Source organism: Malaclemys terrapin, chromosome 1 (assembly GCF_027887155.1).
Source record: "Malaclemys terrapin pileata isolate rMalTer1 chromosome 1, rMalTer1.hap1, whole genome shotgun sequence".
Taxonomy (NCBI): domain Eukaryota; kingdom Metazoa; phylum Chordata; order Testudines; family Emydidae; genus Malaclemys; species Malaclemys terrapin.
In genome coordinates this window covers 86,967,341-86,988,767 of record NC_071505.1, presented here as the reverse complement: position 1 = coordinate 86,988,767, position 21,427 = coordinate 86,967,341, and the positions used below count along the sequence as shown (strand labels likewise).

Sequence of the window (21,427 nt, the reverse complement as noted above, 5' to 3'; positions counted from 1 at the left end):
ATTGCAGATTATGTATTCCTCATGCCACCTTATCTTAAACCAAACTTTGCACCCTTGATAATCTGTATATTATTCCCTGATAACCAGAAACTTCTATGCTCAAACTCTGTTCACTATTTTTTTTAACATCATCTTAATAAAATTTTTAAATCTGAAAAAAAGAGGCAGGAGATTGCAGGAAAAGAAAGGACAGTCTCATGGTTAAGGCAACTGAATGCTGTCCTAGTGAACTGGATGCTATCCCTGTCTCTCCCACAGAGTTATATGGTGCTGGGAAAGTCACTTAATCCAAACTTTTCACAGGTGGGCACTAAGTGGCTGTGTCATTTTTGGATGCCTGACTTGAGATCCCAAGGTTTGTTTTGCAGAAATGCTGAGCAATCACAGCTACAACTGAAGTCACTGGGACCTGTATCAAGTCCTAGGTGTCTCAAATTGGGAACCCAGACATAGTAGACACTTTTTAATTTGATCTCTCTGGGCCTTAGTTCCCCAGCCATAAAATGGGGATAACAGCCCCTCATCTCACCAGGGTGTAGTGAAAATAGGTCCATGAGAATTTGTGAAACACTTAGATACTATAGTGATGAGCTCCACAGAGAAGTCCACAGGGAAATAAATAATTCTCTCTGCAGAGAAGGGCTTGAATAGTGTGCAGGAAATAAAGACTAGGGCCACACTATTTACCAATGAGAAGACAACACAATATTGAATAGTTGCTTGTTAAGTGAGCACCATCCTGTACAAAGAATGAGGCAGGTTCCTATGGGGAAAAAAATTGTGATCATAAGGACGGCCATACTAGCTTAGACCAATTGTCCATCAAGCCCAGTGTCTTATCTTCCCACAGTGGCCATCACCAGATGCTTCAGAGGGAATGAAAAGAACAGGGCAATTATACAGTGATCCATCCTCTGTTGTCCAGTCCCAGCTTCTGGCAGTCAGAGGTCTAGGGACACCAGAGCATGGGGTTGCATCCCTGACCATTTTGGCTAATAGCCATGTTGGACCTGTCCTCCAGGAACTTGGACCTGTCCTCCAGGAACTTATCTAATTCTTTTTTTAACCCAGTTATACTTTTGGCCTTCAAAACATCCCTTGGCAATGAGTTCCACAGGCTGACTGTGCATTATATGAAGTACTTTCTTCTGCCTATTAATTTCACTGGGTGATCCCTGGTTCCAGTGTTATATGAAGGGATCAATAACACTTTCTTATTCACTTTCTTCACCCCATTCATAATTTTATAGATCTCTATCATATCCCCTTAGTTTTCTCTTTTCTAGGATGAGCGGTCCCCATCTTTTTAATCTCTCCTTCTACGGAAACCGTTACACACCACTAATCATTTTGTTGCCTCTCGCTCTACTTTTTCCAATTCCAATATATCTTTTTTGAGATGGTGCTACCAGAACTGCATGTAGTATTCAAAGTGTGGGCATAATGCTAAATATAGTGGCATTATGATATTTTCTGTCTTATTATCTATCCCTTTCCTAATGGCTCCATTCTGTTAGCTTTTTTGACTGCTGCTGCACATTGAGCAGGTGTTTTCAGAGAACTATCCATAATGACTCCAAGATCTCTTTCTTGAGCAGTAAAAGCTCATTTAGACACCATCTTTTTGTATGGATTGTTCGGATTATGTTTTCCAATGTTCATTACTTTGCATTTATCAACACTGAATTTCAGTTTGCCAATTTGTTACCCAGTCACCCAGTTTTCCCTTTGTAACTCTTCGAACTCTGCTTTGAACTTAACTATCTTGAGTAATTTTGTATTATCTGCAAACTTTGTCCCCTCACTGTTTACTGCCTTTTCCAGATCATTTATGAATAAGTGGAACAGCACTGGTGCCACTACAGAACCTTGGAGGACCCTGCTACTTACCTCTGCCCACTGTGAAAACCAATCATTTATTCCTACTCTTTGTTTCATGGCTTTTAACCAGTTACTGATTCATGAGAAGATTTTCCTTATTATCCCATAACTGCTTACTTTGCTTAAGAGCCTTTGGTGTGTGAACTTGTGAAAGCTTTTCCAAAAATCTAAGTGCACTATATCCACTGGATCACCATTACATGCTTGCTGACACCTTCAAATAATTCTATTAGATTGGTGAAGCATGATTTTCCTTTACAAAAATTGCGTTGACTCTTCCCCAAAATACTATGCTCATTTAGGTATCTGATACTTTCATTCTTTACTATAGGTTCAACTAGTTTGCCCAGTACTGAAGTTAGGCTTACCAGCCTGTAATTACCAGGATTGCCTCTGGATCCCTTTTTAAAAAAAATCAGTATTACCTTAGGTATCCTCCAGTTATCTATTACAGAGGCTGATTTAAGTGATAGGTTACATACCACAGTTAGTAGTTCTGCAGTTTTGTATTTAAGTTCCTTCAGAACTCTTGGGTGAATACTCATCTGGTCCTGGTGACTTATTACTGTTTAGTTTATCAATGTGTTCCAAAACCTCCTCTGTTAACACCTCAATCTGAGACAGTTCCTCAGATTTGTCACCTAAAAAGAATGGCTCAGGTATGAGAATTTTCCTCACATCCTCTGCAGTGAAAAGGATGTTAGCTTCTCCACAACAGCCTTGCCTTCCTTGTGTGTTCATTTAACACCTCTATAGTCCAGTGGCCCCACTGACTGTTTGGCAGGCTTCCTGTTTCTGATGTACTTAAAAGTTTGTTGGTTTTTGTTAGTGTGTCTTTCGCTAGTTGCTCTTCAACTCCTTTTTTGCCTACCTAATTATACGTTTACACTTGACTTGCCAGAGTTTATGCTTCTTTCTATTTTCCTCACTAGGATTTGACTTCCCATTTTAAGGGATGTCTCTTAACCCTTAACTGCCTCTTTCACTCTGTGTAGACATGTGGCACTTAATACTTTTACTATTTATTTAGAAAAATTGGGCATACATTTAGCATGAGCCTCTATTATGGTGTTTTTAACTAGTTTTCATGCAGCTTGCAGGCATTTCATTCATGACGTTCCTTTTAATTTCTGTTTAACTAGCTTCCTCATTTTTATGTAGTTTCCTTTTTTGAAGATAAAAGCTACTGTGCTGGGTTTCTTTGGTATTCCCCCCACCTCCCCACACACAAGGATTGTGTAATTGAAGACTCTCATAATACGTACAAACAAGGGGGCTGAATTAAGGTTGCACAGGCAACCTTAATTCTGGCATTTCCTAACTTCTGACTGCTTGACTTTGCAACCTTAATAATGTTCTTTTAATGTAGTTTTTATGGGTAATACACCTCTACCCCGATATAACACGATTTTGGATACAATGCAGTAAAGCAGTGCTCCGGGGGGGTGGGGCTGTGCGCTCTGGTGGATCAAAGCAAGTTCGATATAACGCAGTTTCACTTATAATGCAGTAAGATTTTTTGGCTCCCGAGGACAGCATTATATGGGAGTAGAGGTATACATACATATATATACACACACATATAACATAACAACTGTGACAGAGCATTTGTACATTGAAGATGCCACACAAAAATCACAATTTGTTTATTACTGCTGTGGAGTTTTAAAAATCAAATGCATTTTCTGTTTGGGGAGTGTGTGTAAGTGTAAAGGCTATAATCTCTTTGGGGCAGGGTCTGTGTTACCATCAGTGTCTTGTGCAACACTCAGGACCCTGTCAGCACTTAACTAACAGTGCATTTAGAATCTAAAGGCCATTTCCCCACCAGCTTGTAATACCTGATCCAATTTCAGATTTAGACTATTTATCCCATTAATCTGCCCCCAATTTCGCCACGGTGAAGTGTTACTTACATGGCTGATATGCCCCAGTGTGAGCCAGCTTCATCTCCTGCAGAGTTGAAGAGAGGCAGCGCAACCAAGGTTATGGTTGGGGCGATGGTCAAAGGACCGATGAATCGCATCAGAAATCCAATCAGGCCAGAAAATCCAACAAAGATTTGGAAACAGGAAGCGACCATGATGGCTCCCTGCAGCTGAAAAACAGAGGGAAAGAAAGCAGCGATTTAAAGGCTTTCTTTTTGAGTTAGTCCATTTTAGTTAAGTGGGCTCAAAAGCACTTTATAGGCCTGATTCAACTCCCACTGAAGTCAGGGGGAGTCTTTCCACAGATTTCAATGGGAGTTGACTCAAACCTTAAATGAGGGCAACACTCAAACAGGAATGCAGGCCCATTAACTCTGCCCCCGACTTACTTCCTCTGATTCTATCTCCCTAATTGCCAGCTGTCCAAGGGGAACTGGCCTGTGAGAAGCCAAGAGCTCTAAACAGGATCAGGTCAACCTGGCATCCACCCATCCTTTATTAAAGCCTTTGAGTACAGGTTAGTGTTCATAAAAAAGGGAAATTAAGTAGCAATTACTATTACTGGCATTGACCAAGGGTCAGATACTGCACAAGCATCCCTAACCCGGCTCTTCCAGCACCTTAGTCCTGATCAACCAACTCCACTGTTCTAGCCTTGGATTTTCACCCGGCTCTGCCAAAGCGCCTCATGGAGAACTAGAATGTGCACCCACCTAACTCATTTCTAGTCAGGTCCTGATCAGGGCCCTGAGCCTGCAGACGCAGACTTGCACAAGTCAAGGTTTGCAGAGTCAGGCCCAGTGATTGTGTGACAAGCCAGTGCTCTGATCTCCTGAGGACCGGTCAGGGCAGCAAAGGGAATCATCAGCTGGACACAGAAATTAAATAAAATTTTCTATTTAAATTTTCAAAGTGCTGGACGACCTGGAAATCCCTTCTGTTTCTCCGTGTGGGTTGCAAATATATCAGCAGGCAGACCAGTACAATAAACTCCTTAATTATCAGAATCAGTTGGGTAACACCAAACATGTTCAGATAATCAGGAGAAAACAGCCAGGGAACTACAGCACACCAGCAGTTAGATTAGGAGATCTGGTTAGTGGGCATGTGGATAGCCAGGCTTCTGTTTTACCTGAGTATTGCTTTCCTCTGCAGGACACATTCATCACCATGCAACCTTTGTGTGCTTCGTAAACACTGTTTAAATCAGGGGTGGGGAAACTTTTTGGGCCGAGGGCCACATCTGGGTGGGGAAATTGTATGCCAGGCCGGGGCAGGGTTGGGGTGTGGGACGGAGTGCGGTGTTCAGGAGGGGGCTCAGGGCAGGAGTACAGGAGGGGTGCGGACTGTGGGAGGGGCCTCAGGGCAGGGGGTTGGGTGCAGGAGGGGTGCAGGGTGTACGAAGGGGCTCAGGGAAGGGGGTTGGGTGCAGGAGGGGTGCACAGGGATGCGGGGTGCAGCAGGGGACTCAGGGTAGAGAGTTGGGGTACAGGAGGGGTGTGGCAGGGGGCTTGTGGCAGGGGGCTTGTGGCAGGGAGTTGGGGGGCAGGGGGCAGGAGTGATTTGGGATCCGGGGTGGCAGCAGCACGCACTGGGGCCAGGGCAAGCTTCCTGCATGCCTGCCCTGTCCCTGGCCCCGCGCCCCTCAAGGAAGTGCTGCGGCCCCTCGGAAGGGGGGGGCAAAGGGCTCCACGTGTGCTGCCCTTGCCGCGCCTCCAGGTACCTCCCCCGAAGCTCCCATTGGCCGCAGTTCCCCATTCCCAGCCAATGGGAGCTGCGGGGGGCGGTGGCTGGAGGCAAGGACCCGGGGGCTGCAGGGACGTTGGGCCGGCCGCTGCTGAGAGCGGTGCTGGGCCCATGGTGCCATGGGGGGCAATCCCATGGGCTGGATCCAAAGCCTTGAAGGGCCGGATCCAGACCACAGGCTGTAGTTTGCTCACCCCGGTTTAAATACACAACAGTTATTTACCCTACATATGAGTTATTAGTTACATTAGTTAATACCACTAAATAATGAATGAATTACTAGGTACCTTGGCTCTTGTGATAAGGCTTGACCCTGTGAGGTGCTGAGTGCCCTCAACTCCCACCAGGTATAGTGAGAGATGAAGTCTTTAACACCTTGAGGCTCAAACCCCTGAATAAGGGGTTTCCAACCTGGGGTCCGGGAACCCTGGGGGTCTGCAGACTATGTCTAAGATTTCCAAAGGGGTTCGCAACTCCATTAGAAATTTTTTTAGGGGTCTGCAAATGAAAAAATGTTGAAAACCACTGACATAAATGAAAAGGCAAGAAAACAGTTACCCTGTGACTGCACTGTTTTTACTTGGATCAATAGTGACCATAATGCCAATGCTTTGCACTGTACTGCAGCTTTCAGCCAGGATCTCAAAGCTCTTGACAAACCTAAGCTGTTTCACAGCGCTCCAGCAGGCGGGTAAATAGAGGCACAAAGCAATTAAGCAACTTGTTCAAGGTCAAACAGTGACTAAGTGACAGATCTGAGATAAGATCACAGGTGCCCTGACTGCAAGTCCCCATGCTTTAGCCAGCAGAACATATTCTTTGCCTTCTTGTTTATGATCATTTGCATCCTCCATGTTCTGTTAACATGACCATTGGCTACAATGATCCAGATCACATCTCTCAGATCAATACACAGAGAAGGACCTCTGCAGAAGGGGATGGAGGTATCAGCCACCTCTAAAGTACTTTCCTCCTTCCCTTCCTAGGGGGAAACTCCTCCCTCTGTGGAGATCTGCATAGAGGGAAGAGCTGGGGGTTGAACAAGCTAGCACAGTAGAGATTACACAGAAAGCGTAATTCAGCTCTAGGCTGTATATCCTTTTCTATGGACCCTCTTCATGCTGAAGAACCCCCTCTATTGAGGGAGGGTGTTCGAGGAAGCCACAGCAGGGGAGCAGCACAGTTATATTGGAACTCCACTGGGGAAGGGATTCCTAGCATAGATGGCTCTGTGATGGTCACTAGTTACCACAGAAATGGCCCTGACATGGAATATGTTTTCCCAGAAAATAAAATACTCTAACAGCATGTCCACAGCCTTCGGGACGAGTTCATGAGCAAAATCTATAAACCACAGATATCTGCAGTGTTGCAAGTTAGAATGTAGCCTTGTATTCACTAGTAAGCAGGGGTCTCTCCTGGGACTTGACTTCCCTCTCTGACACCTCAAGGCCCATTCAGACGATCTCAGGTTTTTATAGCTGCCCTTCTGGCAGTAGCTCACAGGGATTACCTCTCGCATCCTCGACTGCCAGACTTCGATGAACTCCGGTGAAGTAGCATTCACCTGGCTGGCATTCTGCGTCCACGCAGGGCATCTCCAGTTAGGGAGGGAGAGCATGGCAAGGGTAGGAGTCAAGAACGCAAAAGTCCCTCCTTGGAGAATGGGCAACCTGGAAACAAGCCAGATGGCAGAGAGTTAAGCTATTTGATCTCTGGAAGCCCCATCCCTGGCAGGGGAAAGTATTTGGTTAGTAGTACTGTCTTCCTGCAGTGAGATACAGAAAGGATATTTCAGAGTAATTGACTTGGGTGAACGGGGTGGATCAGTAAGCACCTCAGCATGCAGAGAATCAGTGGAAATCCATAGGTCTCAGCAGAGACCTGACAACAAAAAGATGTCTTAAGCCACCTTTATTATTTCAAAAGAGGGATTCGGCCTCTCTCATGTTTGCCTTTGGCAATTTCCTTTTCAATACACTGATGTTTCTGTGAACCCTGTCACCAACAATACCCAAGAGCCAGTATGTATTTTGACACAATAGTAGTACCCCAAGCATTGGGAAATGCTGCTTCTGGACTCAAACTTTGGGTCCCTCATCCCTATCTGCGGCACTGTTTTTAAGGAAGGAAAACAGCCATCTTAAAGCATGTGTCTGTATGTTTCGGATCAGGTCTTTGTGCTACAAGATGGTAAAAGAACAAGGGAAGAGAGAAGAGAAAAGGGAAGGAACCAAAGCAAAGAAAGAGTAACTGACTGACAGAAGTTTGTGGCTAAGTGTGAAGGGGCAGAAGGGGAAGTTCTAGGAAACAGCAAAAGGGAGGGGAAAGAGACCCAATCTGAGACTTAAATAAGGGGCCTGATTCTCCGCAAACAGGCTACAAGTAACTCACAGTGAAGCTGTGATCTACTGGAGGGGGCTGCTGAGGGTCCCTGGTTAAAATTCTGCCACCAAATTGAAGGCATGTTGGAGTGATGGCCCTTGATGGAGTCATCCCCTCTGAACGCGGTTTGTCACGTCTCCAAAGTGCAGATTGCACCAAGTCCAGATTTCTCTGAAAAGGTTTCCAGTGTTGCAACTCTCACCATTTTATTGTGTTAGCTGGGATTTTTCTTAAAAGCCCAGTTTCGGGGATCAAGAGACTGCCTGAAAATATCAGCTTTCATTGTGTTTCTGACCCTCATAGTTGCAGAGAAAAGCATGGAAACATGACGTAAGTGCACTCTAAAGGCTCAGAAAGCCAGAAGGTAACTAAATGATCCTCAATTTAACAAAAACAAAAAACAAACAAAAAAAACCTTGTGATTTTGGCAGGGCTGACATGATTTTTGAGTGTGTGGGGCTGGCAATATTGCGTTTCCTAGAGGAGGATGCCACTACCTCACCTAAGAACTCACTACAAGGGTTTCACTCCCAACTAGCATATAATTAATTCTTTGGCCCTTCAAACCTTCCTCTGCAACACCCACACTTCTGTCCATTTAAGGTACTTATGTGGCCCCCATTATTGTAGTATCTGAGCTCTTCACAATCCATACTGTATTCGTCCTCACAACAGCCCTTTGACATAGGGAAGTGCTATCACTGCCATTACTCACATGGGGAACTGAGACACAGAAAACATTAAGTGGCCTGCCCAAGGATCCCCAGAGTCTCAGACTAGAGCCCTAGCCACTGGACCATTCTCTGTATACTTCTGGCCCACAAAGCTTATCAGAAGCTAGAAGGGGAGACGTGTTGTGGTATCTGCACATGATTGCACCAAAGTGAATGGAAATTATTTGTACCCCCTCCCCACACACACACTATAGTTTTGAATAAATAATAGTACTTTGCCTTCTATAATGCCTTTCAACTTGGGATCCATATTTTACAGAGATTAAACAATCGCCAGCCTGACATACTACACAAACAGCTTAATCTTTTTTTACGCCTTTACCACCTACATTAAATTGCCTCCACAGGGACTTCATTTACATGCCACTGGGATACAGATGCTCTCTCCTTAAATCAGACCTCCCTATTCTTTTATCCCCTCCCCACCCTTCAGCCCCTTCTTCAAGTTTTATTACCTTGTTATCCCACAGAACAAGGTTGTATCCACACTGAGCTCTTTCTGAAAATCGCCCACTGATGCTGCAGCACCAGTTCAGGTACCTATTGTGGGAGCATTAGCATACACTGGGCTCAGGGAGTTTTACTACCATGTCATTATATAATGCTGCTTAGAGCAGGTCTTGACAATACGGTGATATAAATGCTCTGTAGCCCACACACACCCCCCGGCATGGCTTAAGCCTTCTTCTCTCCCTGGTGCTTGCTAAGACCAATATTTGGAGCAGCTTCTCCCCTCTTCTTGAACAGATCAGGTCCTGGGTTCTTCTTCTTAGCTCATGGTGCCTCAAGTGATTCCTTGCTGTGCCAGAGACACAGGGGCATTGTTTCTTGATAAATTAATGGCCATGTTTGTAGCTGGCAAGGGGTGCCAAGCCCAGTACACAGGAGACAAAGTAAATAAAACAAACGTCAATGGAATAATACACACCAAACGTAACCCTATAACTGGAAAGGAGAGACAGGAAAATAGAACCTGGTGAAGGAAGGGATTAAAAAGGTTAACTAATACTTAACCAACGTTTGTAATTTAACCAACTCCCCACCTCCTAACACTCACAAACTTTTCCAACCCGCCACTTCCTACCTAGCACCTTCCCCAGGTGATAGGCCAGGGCTGAACATCCTGGGATTCTGTGTCATAGTGCTGGATCATTGGCCTGCTTTTAAATAAACGTCATTTTTCTCCACCCCTGGGTGGGGCAGGGTCCTCTCTCAATTGGGATCATCTGTTCTCTGGTCTGGAATCCTCCTGTGGTCTCAGCTGGCTCTCAGTAGCTGGTTGAATCTTTCCCTGGTGGATTCTCATCACTGCAGTGCTGGAAATACCTGGTCCATGCAGCTAAAGACTCAGAGCTGTACAAACTCCCTCCAGGGAAGTGGGAATTTAGCAGGGACGCCCTGAGCCATGTCGCATCTTTCTCAGCTTCCAAACAGAAAAACTGCAGCCCTGACTTGACATTGGTTCAGTGGCCTGCTCATCCAGATCATCCCATGCAGAAACCTCCTTAACTGGTTCCAGCAGGGGTTTCTAGTTCCTTCACTCCCCACCTCTGACTCCAAGCACTCTGGGAATGGGGTCTGAGGGCTCTGGCAGCCATCTTAGTCATAACCCTTTCAACAGGGCCCCATAAGGTATGTCTGCACTGCCTACGGCAGCAAGCCTCCCAGCCCAGTTGATAGACTTGGGCTGGCAAGGCTCATGCTAGAGCTCTTAAAGCTGCATAGCCAGTGCTTTGAAGTTGCAACTTGGGCTGGAGTATGGCCCACTTCCCCCTTGGGCTTCAGATCCCACCCTCCAGCTTAAAAGCACTGGCTATGCAGCTTTAAGAGCTCTAGCATGAGCCTCGTTAGCCCAAGTCTATCAACTGGGCTGGGAGGCTCACTGCTATAGGCTGTGTAGACATGCCCCTAGAGGCTCAGCCCAGAGGTCCAGGGGCCAGGAAATCCCAAAAGAGAGTTATGCCATCCCCCACCTGAGAAATATCAGATGTCATTATCAAGTACTTCAGCATAAACATAAGGTAGTACATAATACAATCAAGATATACTTTTGAGCTCATACTCTGATTAAGAATACCACAAAAACAGGCAATATAACATACACAAGCACAATGCCCTACTAAACTTTGAGGATAACAGAGGGGTTTCCAGTACTGGGCAGCACACTCCCAACACCCATTTGTGGAACACAAGAGACACCATCAGGAGATGATCCTGCTTTGAGCAGGGGGTTGGACTAGATGACCTTTTGAGGTCTCTTCCAACCCTCATATTCTATGATTCTATGAGTCATAGGTTAACCAGACGATGGGCTTCAGTTCTCACCCAGAGCACCTGGGTATTGATGGATCTCCTGGGGAAAGAGGTCATGTACTCCCTACCTCAGGCTCCATGCCACTGTCTGCAATTCCTCCCTCTGTAGGCTCTTCCATGCTATCCGGGGCTGTTCCTTCTGGATACTTTGGTGGTGTGAAAGGTTTGGCTACAGGGTTCAGCACACGCCTATGGGCATCACAGATGGACTGATCAGGTATTAGAGTTCTTCTGGACCTGGGATTTCAGGTTTTCCAGTGAGCCTGTACCTCAGAACACCAAATAAGTGATGCATTCATAGACTAGCCTTCCACATGGGAAGTTGCACTTTCTGTCATCTTCAGAAGCAAGAGGTCCCCCCTCCTCAAGTGTAACTAGCTGAACAACATTAGATGATAGAAGTTTCATCAGCAGATACGCCAAAGCACAAGTCTACAGGACGTCTATTTATTGTGACGGGGGAAAGTGAGACAGAGAAGGTAAAGCTGAAATTCTAAAAGCCAAAAAAGGGGATTTAGGCACATGGCTCTCGTTAATTTCAATGGAAGTTATGTGGCTTAATTCCTCTAGTCTTCTTTGAAAATCTCAGCCTCTATTAGTGGTGTTTTAGGCATATCCAGGAGCCTAGAAAGCATTTTGAGATTAAACATGCTATATAAATATACAGAACTGTCTCCTTCCCTTATAAATTATGCATTTCTGCCTTCATGGTTACTTGCACACTGTGAGATTAGGGTTTGTTTGAACACTTCCAGAAACTCACCAGCAAGTTCTTGTGTAAAGTAGTCCACCCAAGCAGTCATTTATTGTTACTGCACTGACCCTATTTCAGACCTCAGAGAGGTTTTTCAAGGTAGTAGTTTCGTTTGTCAGTTTTATTTGTTTAAAGAAGGCCCAATAACACCCCTGTTGAATAAATAATAGATTTGTTGCTCTGTGGTGGGTGTGTTTGCATGGCATTACAACATAGTAGTTCACAGCTAGCTCTGGTTTAGGACTGAGAACAAACTGTAATGCTGAGGCTACGCTTGATAGTTCACAGAGTTCTTGCCAGTGTGGCTCGCAGGACAACTGTCTGGAGTTTACAGGAAAGAATTGTTATACTGTGCTTATGATTAATTATAAAGCACCAAGCATGCACTAGGTATCTCATAACAGTGACAGGCAGAGAGGGTCTCTGCCTCAAAGAGCTTCTTTGACATTCCATGAGTAATTTTATGTATGGTGCACAAAGGTGACAGATAATTTACTTGCGGCCAAACTCTAATTTTACTAGTGGAAGGATCCACTGCTTTTGGCTCCCAAGTGGGGGAAAGAAGGTGAAGGACGAGTGTTCACTCTGCAGCCTGTTCACACCACCCATTTGACCCGATCTCATGGAAGCCCATCCGTGGATGCCCTACCCAGCTTATGTTCTATATCCCAGGCAGACTACTAGTATAAGTGGTCTCAAGCCACACTAATTGGCAGGCCACTCGCAACCTGCTTTGCCCGCACAATCCTTTGCTCATAGAGGAATTATTGCAGAAGGATAGGCCTGGGAATCCTGTGCACAATACACCTCCTAGGATCTCAAGACCTTGCACATTTGGCAAGACCCTGTGTCTCCCCATTATCATGCTTCTGGAAGGGACAAGGTTTTGGTATATGTCCCTGTTTTGCACACAGAGAACAAATCAAGGCTAAGCTGTGGGCTACCCTCTGGAGTCTGGGTGATTGTCCTGCTAAGTCCACATCTCCCCCCAAATTACATTCCATCATGGGACAGAATGTGCATGCCAGGATCTCCACAAGCACACACGCAACAGGAAGGGAAACATCCTTTTCAGCTCCCCTAAGGCCCATTAGTTTTCTTCCAGATGGTTCCTTGGTCTGTCGCACAGTTCATCCTTCAAGTCTGGGCTGAAGCCATTGCTACAGGGCAGTGGTTCTCAACCCACGGGCCACTTGCGGCCCAATCAGCACACAGCTGAGACCCATGTGATAGCTTCAGGGCCATGCAGGTAGTATGGATATATTTGTGTGTTATGTGGACTACATAACACATAGAGAACTGCATATGCAGCCCATAATAGGTTGAGAACCACTGCTCTAGGGTCTCTCTGCCATCTCAGTCTCTATGAAGCCTTCTGTGTGCCACAGAGCCCCTGCCAGCAAAGATGACTGGTGCTGGCACACCCAACTCTGCCCCCTCTCTGGCAGGCTGTCTAAAAAACATGTGAGAGCAGCTAACACCATCAGGTCTCCCAAAGCCAGAGAATCTGGCCTGAGCCACTTACTGACACCCCATCAGCTAATTGCTGGGAAAAGGAATTACAGGACCCCCTAGGAAGAGGGTTTCCCTCAGAGGGGATTCCATCTCCCTTATGTCCAGGTAGGATAACAATCCACCTGCCTCAGTAACTCAACAGAACCCACTTAACATTCTCCAGTTGGATCAATTCCTGAACACTCGCTAACAGCATGGGGATATTTCAGACAAACACCACTAGATAGGTATCTCCATCTAGTCTGGTATCCTGTCTCTGACAATGGCCAGTGCTTGATGCATCTGATAAAGATGTAGAAATTCTGGAATAGACAGTAATGGAATAACCTGTCCACCCACATGGGAGGTTGTTTTCCTAACCTATGTCATTTAGAGGTCACTATATGCCCTAAGGCATGAAGGATTATACCCCATCTAAATACATATTTCTCACTCATGTGAGCTCTTGGTGGTTTTATCTTCCATATAAAAGCCACCAGCCATTACAATCTTTTCAGCACCAATTGGGATGGGGATCTGTTGCTGATCTCCTTCCTGACAAAGGTTGAGTCACAGCTAGGGAGCACTGGTCTCGCACTCTCTCCTCTCCCACCAACTCCTGATGTACTTGCCCTTCATGAGCAGCCACTACAGCAATGCTGGGAGCTCCTCGAAACTTCCAAGTAAGAGTTTATCTTCCAGATTAAATGCACCAGGAAGTAGCCGCTTGGTGCAAGAAGATTGTGATTAGCAGATTTCTCTTGGAATCAAAAGGGCCTTTGTGCTGTTGAAAAGCAGCTAAAACGAATCAGCCTTAAGCATATTAGGGAGCCTTGCCTGACTGTGAACAAAGAGACTCTCTGTCCCTTCAGTAGTCTTTCTTGGATGCTATAACACAAACATTGTCATTTCATAATCGTTTGTTTTTTCCCATATTCCCCTGTGTGACAGGGCAATGCTCTGTCCCCATCCTCTGATGCCCCCAAAACTGCTCAGACCCACTTCCTTTCAATGTTCAGTGTGTATTTTATTCCAAACCCTTTCACCAACACCAGGGCCGGATTAGTCTTTTGTGGGCCCCAGTGCCTGGACCATGGCCCCACCCTCCACCCAGAGGCCCCGCCCCCACCCAGCCTCTTCCCTCCAAGGGGAGGGAAGGGGGCAGAGAGGAGCAAGCAGGGGTCAGGGTGTTGGGGGTGGAGGAAGAAGATGGGATGGTGCCCGATTGGTGTGGCTGTGCTGAATGAATGGTGTGAGCACAACTTGACATGACTTAAACATGGCTGAAGAATTGCAGAGGATCCTGGGATCAGGGTCCCTTTAAGCAAAAGCAGATTTGATAAAGGACTGGAAAAGCCTGCGTGTGAGATCGATATTGAACCTATTCGTTGGTAAATACAGGCCCATTCAAAAGTAAATATCACATGCACAAAGTTTCAGCATGGAGCACAGGCCAACCTGGTTATAGTGACCCTACAGCAAGGACACCACGCAGAGAGCCAGAGTGAATGATTGATGAGTGAGTAACGTGGAGTGGTTTTTGTTTGATCTCCACCCCCCAGCCCCTTCCAAAATACTAATCACCTAAAATTAATAGCTACATGCTGGGCATGCTTTTGAGACATGTGACTCCTTTGAGGGAAAAAGAGAATAAGAATCAAACAAAGTAAATTACTGAGAGACGAGAAGGAGGAGAAGAGGGAGAGGGGATTCCTTAACTGACGCTTGAAGACGCTGCTAGATAGAGTAGCCAAAACTCTGCTCCATGGGCTTGAGTAGGACTGTGACCACAGGAGTTTCCAGGCAGCCAAGGCCTTGCCGTGAGGGAATCCGAGACAGACCAGACGGCTGAGAAGACCAGACCTGGAGGGAGGAAGTTGTCCATAGACTTGGTAACTACCTTCTCTGTTTGCCAAGCAGTAACCATGTGAGGCTAGCACAGGGCCTGTTTGTGTATGTTTGTGAAAGAGAGGCTCACTAAGAGGAATGTGTAGCTCTTAATGTATAGTTCTTTAATGTCTAACAGGAGTTATGTGCTTAATGTCTAACAGGAGTTATGTGCTTAATGTAACCCTTTACCACATGTAATTCCTTCTCAAATAAACTGCAGTGTATGCAAGTTAATTACTGTGGACCTTTTTCATTGGTATGACAGTTATCTGCTCCGCTGGGAGCCATTAAAGATCCATCCAGGGATATTAACCCCAAGGGCCCAACATTTGGTAGCAGAGGATGGTTACTGTCGTGTCCAAGAAAAAAGGTCTTTAAACTGAATCAAACTGTTTTCTGAACTGCTGGCCTTTGAGGAGCTTGGTATCCTGAATCACTGGTGTTAACCAACTAATTTAAATATTTTCTGAATCAGTTCTGCCTTATATTAATATTTGCTTGGGGGACCAGATTTAGTTACAGTACACAGAGAAGGAAATATACCAGTGAAGAGGGAAGAGGCACGCCGGGTTAAACTAGCAGCACCAAGCCCTAAAGTTCAGGTGACTGGGCCACCAGGAGGGCCCAGGTGGAAAAAGAGAGAGGCTGAAGGCCCATCAGAGGCCACAAAGAGTCGGAGCACTAAGGGAGAAGAGGATCGTGATATTAGACTGCCCAAACCAAGAGACCGGGGAACGCCTAGGGCTCCATACAGATGTTATGCCTGCGGGGAGTGGGGACACATAGCTGCACATTGTCCCAATGCTGAGGAGCCTATGCAGTGTAACCTGGGGAACTGGGCAGATCCATGCTCCCTAATTCACCTTGTGGGGGTATCACTAACCCCACATATGTATACCAGACCAGTGAAACTAAATGGGGTAGGGACCACGGCACTGCTTGATTTGGGGAGTGCTATCACGCTTATCTCAGAGAAGCTCGTGAAACGTAGTCAGCTGCTGCAGGCTAAACGTACAGGGATAACATGTGTCCATGGGACAGTTAATTACTACCTCACCATCCCAGTAAAAATCAAGATCCAAGGGAACACTACTGAGGTAGCAGCAGGTGTAGTCCCTAAACTCCCATATCCGGTGCTCATAGGGAAGGATGTCCCAGGGTTTGGAATCTTACTCCCAGTAGGGGGATTGGAGAAAGATGGGGACCCTAAAACTGGTGAGGCATCCACAGCAGACTGTCAACCCCCAATCTTCTCTGAAATATCCCCAGATTTGTTCTCCACTCCCAGACAGTGTAGAAAGACAAAAAGGGAAAGAAGGGCAGCTAAGGCCTTGGGAACCCGAATACTGACCCAAAGCCAGAGGGTCTCTCTTGTAGGTAGGCAGACCCGCGCAGCTGAAAAGAAGGCCACGCAGGAGGGAGAAGTACCTGAGTCTGACCCCCACCCTAATGCTTCTGAACCAGTAGAGGCAACAGAGACTGGGCCCCTAGGTCTTGGGCAGATTAGCCCTGGGAGAGGAAATTTTGGACGGGACCAGGCAGAAGACCCAAGGTATGACACATTAGGAAGGAGATGACTGAAATAGATGGGGTCCCTGTGGAAGGAAAAACCCAGGGACCAGGACCCTACTTCATAATGAAGAAGGATCTCTTATACCAGGTTCCACCAGTACAGGGGCAGAAGGTACAGCAGATCCTAGTACCTCAAAAACACCAGAACGCTGTATTAAGTCTTGCTCCTAGTCATCTTTTTGGGGGGCATTTGGGGGTAGAGAAGACCCTGGCACGAGTCCTACGATGGTTCTTCTGGCCCGGAGTACATGAAGAAGTGCGGAGGTACTGTGCCTCCTGCCCGGAGTGTCAGCTGCACAGTCCCCGTCCCCACTTGAGGGCACCTTTAGTACCCCTTCCCATCATAGAGGTCCCCTTCGAGCGAATAGCCGTGGACCTAGTGGGACCCCTGGAGAAGACGGCTCGGGGCCACCAATATATACTTGTTGTTTTGGACTATGCTACTCACTACCCAGAAGCCGTCCCCCTGCAGAACACGGCCTCTAAAACTATAGCCAAAGAGCTGGTGGGGATCTTTGGTGGAATGGGGCTACCGAAAGAGATATTAACCGACCAAGGAACCCCATTTATGTCGAAGTTAATGAAGGACCTCTGTACGCTGCTTCATATACATACCCTGAAAACTTCGGTCTACCATCCGCAGACTGATGGGTTGGTAGAAGGGTTTAACCAAACCCTCAAGGCTATGATAAGGAAGGTGGTAAGTCGGGATGGGAAGAATTGGGACACCTTACTACCCTACCTTATGTTCGCTATCCGGGATGTACCACAGGCCTCAACTGGGTTTTCCCCCTTCGAGTTATTATACGGGCGTCACCCCCGTGGCATACTAGATATCGCCAAAGAGATCTGGGAAGAGGAACCCAATGAGGGGAGAAATATAATACAGCATGTAATGCAGATGCGAGACTGGATAGCCCGGGTTACCCCTATTGTACGGGAACATTTGGAGAAGGCCCAGGAGGCCCAGTGAACCCATTACAATCGCCAGGCAAAAGTGCGACCGTTCCAACCAGGGGATCGGGTCATGGTGTTGGTACCCACGGCAGAAAGCAAGCTTCTGGCCCAATGGCAGGGGCCCTATGAGGTGGTTGAACCCATGGGGGAAGTAACCTACAAGATGCGGCAGCCAGGACGCAGAAAACAAGAACAGATTTATCACATTAACCTTCTGAAACCCTGGCACGCACAAGAGGCATGCACAATGGTCCAAAAAGACCTAACCCAGGAAAACAAGCCTTCCAAACAGGTGAGAGTATCTCCCGATTTAACACCAGATCAGAAGAATGAAACCAAGATGTGTTCTTGACAAAACTGGGTCACACAACCGAGACATATCACCACATCGTCACGAATCCTGGGGCCAGAGTAACAATGAGGTCCTATCGGGTGCCAGCGGCAAAAAGGGAGGAAATAAAAGCAGAAGTAAAAAAAATGCTGGAGTTGGGGATCATCGAAGAATCCCAGTCAGTGGTCCAGCCCAATTGTGCTGGTGCCCAAACCTGATGGTGCCACAAGATTTTGCAACGACTTCCGGCGACTAAACGAAGTATCCCAGTTCGACGCATACCCCATACCTCGCATAGATGAGCTAGTGGATCGTCTGGGTAATGCCTGGTACTTGACTACCCTAGACTTGACAAAGGGGTACTGGCAGATTCCCCTTGCAGAAGACGCAAAGGAAAAGACTGTGTTCTCTACACCAGAGGGTCTTTTTCAATATACTGTCCTCTCTTTTGGACTACATGGGGACCCAGCTACCTTCCAGCGCCTCATGGACAAGCTATTACGCCCACATAACAGTTCTGCTGCTGCCTACTTGGACGATGTGGTCATTCATACCCCAGACTGGGAAACCCACCTAGAGAAGATGGAGGCAGTCCTCGATACCTTCAGGCAAGCTGTCCTTACAACAAACCCTGCCAAGTGTGCTGTAGGGTTTACAGAGGCCAAATATCTTGGCTACATTGTGGGAAAAGGTCTGGTAAAACCCCAAGTGAACAAGTTAGAGGCCATCCAAAATTGGCCTGGACCAAGTCGCAAGAAACAAGTCCAGGCGATCCTAGGTGTGGTGTGGTATTACCGACGATTTATTCCCCACTTTGCCACAAGGACAAGCCCCCTGACAGACCTAGTGAAAGCCCGTGGACCTGATCTGGTGAGATGCTCTGACGCAGCAGAGGAAGCATTCACAGACCTACGGACTGCCCTCTGCAGTAACCCCATACTGATAGCCCCTGATTTCACCAAGGAGTTTATCCTGCAGATGGATGCATCGGAAGTAGGGTTGGGGGCCGTTCTATCAAAGATGGTCGGGGAGGAGGAACACCCAATTCTATACCTCAGTTGGAAACTCCTTCCAAGGGAACAAAAATATGCAGTGGTGGAGAGAGAATGCCTCGCTGTAAAATGGGCCCTGGAAACATCACGCTACTACCTGCTCGGGCGCAGATTTGTCCTCGTGACCGACCATGCCCCTCTTCAATGGATGCAGCAGAACAAGGAGAAGAACACAAGGGTGACCAGATGGTTCTTATCCCTCCAACCTTTCCAGTTCCATGTGCAACACAGAGCAGGGAGCCGTCATGGCAATGCCGATGGCTTGTCACCTGTGCACTGTCTGGCGTCCCAAACTGCCCAATCCCTTGGCGTTGAGCAGGGGGGAGGGATATGTGACAGACCCAGACCAGTGGGGTACAGGAGTCTGGTAGAGGGCAAATATACTGGTCACTGGATGAGTAGTTTTCTGTTCCCCGAGTGACCAGAGCAGGGGCTGCACTAGAGTAATCAGGAACCTGCTAGCACCAGTTAAGGCAGGCAGGCTAATTAGGACACCTGGAGCCAATTAAGAAGAAGCTGCTAGAATCAATTAAGGCAGGCTAATCAGGGCACCTGGGTTTTAAAAGGAGCTCACTTCAGTTTGTGGTGCGAGTGTAAGAAGCTGGGAGCAAGAGGCGCAAGGAGCTGAGAGTGAGAGGGTGTGCTGCTGGAGGACTGAGGAGCACAAGCGTTATCAGACACCAGGAGGAAGGTCCTGTGGTGAGAATAAGGAAGGTGTTTGGAGGAGGCCATGGGGAAATAGCCCAGGGAGTTATAGCTGTCATACAGCTGTTACAGGACACACTATAGACAGCTGCAGTCCACAGGGCCCTAGGCTGGAACCCTGAGTAGAGGGCAGGCCCGGGTTCCCCCCAAACCTCCCAATTGACCTGGACTGTGAGTTCTTCCAGAGGGGAAGGTCTCTGGGCTGTTCCCCAACCCACATGGTGAATCTCTGAGGCAAGAAAATCCGCCAATAAGCGCAGGACCCACCAAGATAGAGGAGGAACTTTATCACAGAACATATACTGATGGGAGCATTCTAATCAAGGGACTAAGGACTTTACGATAATCTGATAATATAAATGCCTTCGTTTTTCCTTGATCCTTTGCAGATGGACTTATGAGATGTATATGGTGCAAAGTCTGTTCTAGTCTCATTCATTGCTATCTCCCTTGCAATGGATAAAGATCAGATGTCTGCTGACTTTCTCACATAAGTCAGCAGCTTTTGATACCTGTGGTACAAGCAACATAGCCCTTGCTTGAGCGGGTTTGTTCTTTGCTCTCCAAATATCAAAGCCTGTTCCCATTGATCTCAATAGAAAAACCTCTTTTGATTTCAATGGGAACAGGATTTGGCCCCAAGAGATCAGAGAATGTGATTTTGATCAATTACTTATCTGTCCAGAAACAGTTCTCATACATGTTGTGGCAGGCTGATTTTGATTGCCCCTCCTGTATGTCATACTGAGGAAAACAATAAAATAATTTGGGCTGTAGTTCTGTCAAGATGTACAGTACATAGCACACACAGTTCAATGCCTCTTTTCCATCAAACCCAGATGGCGCAGCACCTTTGCTTTCCTAGTGCCTGGCGGAGAGCAATACTTTGGCCTTGTCTACACTGCCACTTTACAGCGTTGAAACTTTCTCACTCGGGTGTGAAAAAACACCCCCCTGAGCACTGCAATTTTCAGCGCTGTAAAGTGGCAGTGTAGACAGTGCCCCAGTGCTGGTAGCTACTCTCCTCCTGGGGGTGGTTTTTTTACAGCGCTGGCTCTCTCCCAGCACTGGTGCCATGACTACACAGCCACGTTAAAGCGCTGCTGTGGCAGTGCTTTAATGTTGGTAGTGAAGACATTCCCTTAACACACTATCACTGCTTCCCTTATGTCCAAATTAATCTTCTGCCAGCTTCCCTTTATCTAAGGGTAAGTGGGGTGATTGTTCTTCCTATCCTTTCATTTAAGAAGTTTTCAATTTGGGGTGCTGCTGGATCCTCAATGACACCTGGAATTACAGGTGACATGAGGTGCCCAAAGCATCATTTTACAACTGCATCTGTTTAACAGATACAGTTGTAACATTTTAGAGAGGTCAGGGGGATGACAGAGGGGATAGGGAGAGCGTGGGGGCCCCAGGATGGGGACGGGGTGGGGAGGAGTCACATGGAGGATTATGTGGGAAGGTCATGTGCTCCCCCGTTGTGTCCCTCCCATGAGTGGAGTACCAGCAAGAAATTATTTCTACTTGCACCACTGGATCTAGTTCTTACAAGGAAAGTCAACCTGTTTGTTCAGCAGCAGTTGTTTGTTTGTTTCCAGAACAAGAACTGGTGATCCCATGTGAAAGGATGTCAGCCCAGAGATGCGAAGTGGCAGCAGTCAAACTGGCATTTGAAGCAACTC

General features: G+C 46.8%; 1 protein-coding gene across 1 annotated transcript in view; it reads right to left on the bottom strand.

Annotated features, from left to right (window-relative positions):
- The window catches only part of LOC128837714 (solute carrier family 23 member 1-like), a 69,319-nt gene that overhangs the window by 33,586 nt on the left and 14,306 nt on the right, over nucleotides 1-21,427 (bottom strand). Inside the window, exons 4-5 of the mRNA XM_054029099.1 lie at nucleotides 7,069-7,228; nucleotides 3,798-3,979 (exon numbers count right to left, since the gene is read on the bottom strand). Of these exons, the coding sequence (XP_053885074.1) occupies nucleotides 3,798-3,979; nucleotides 7,069-7,228 (342 nt within the window). The remainder of the gene's footprint in view (nucleotides 1-3,797; nucleotides 3,980-7,068; nucleotides 7,229-21,427) is intronic.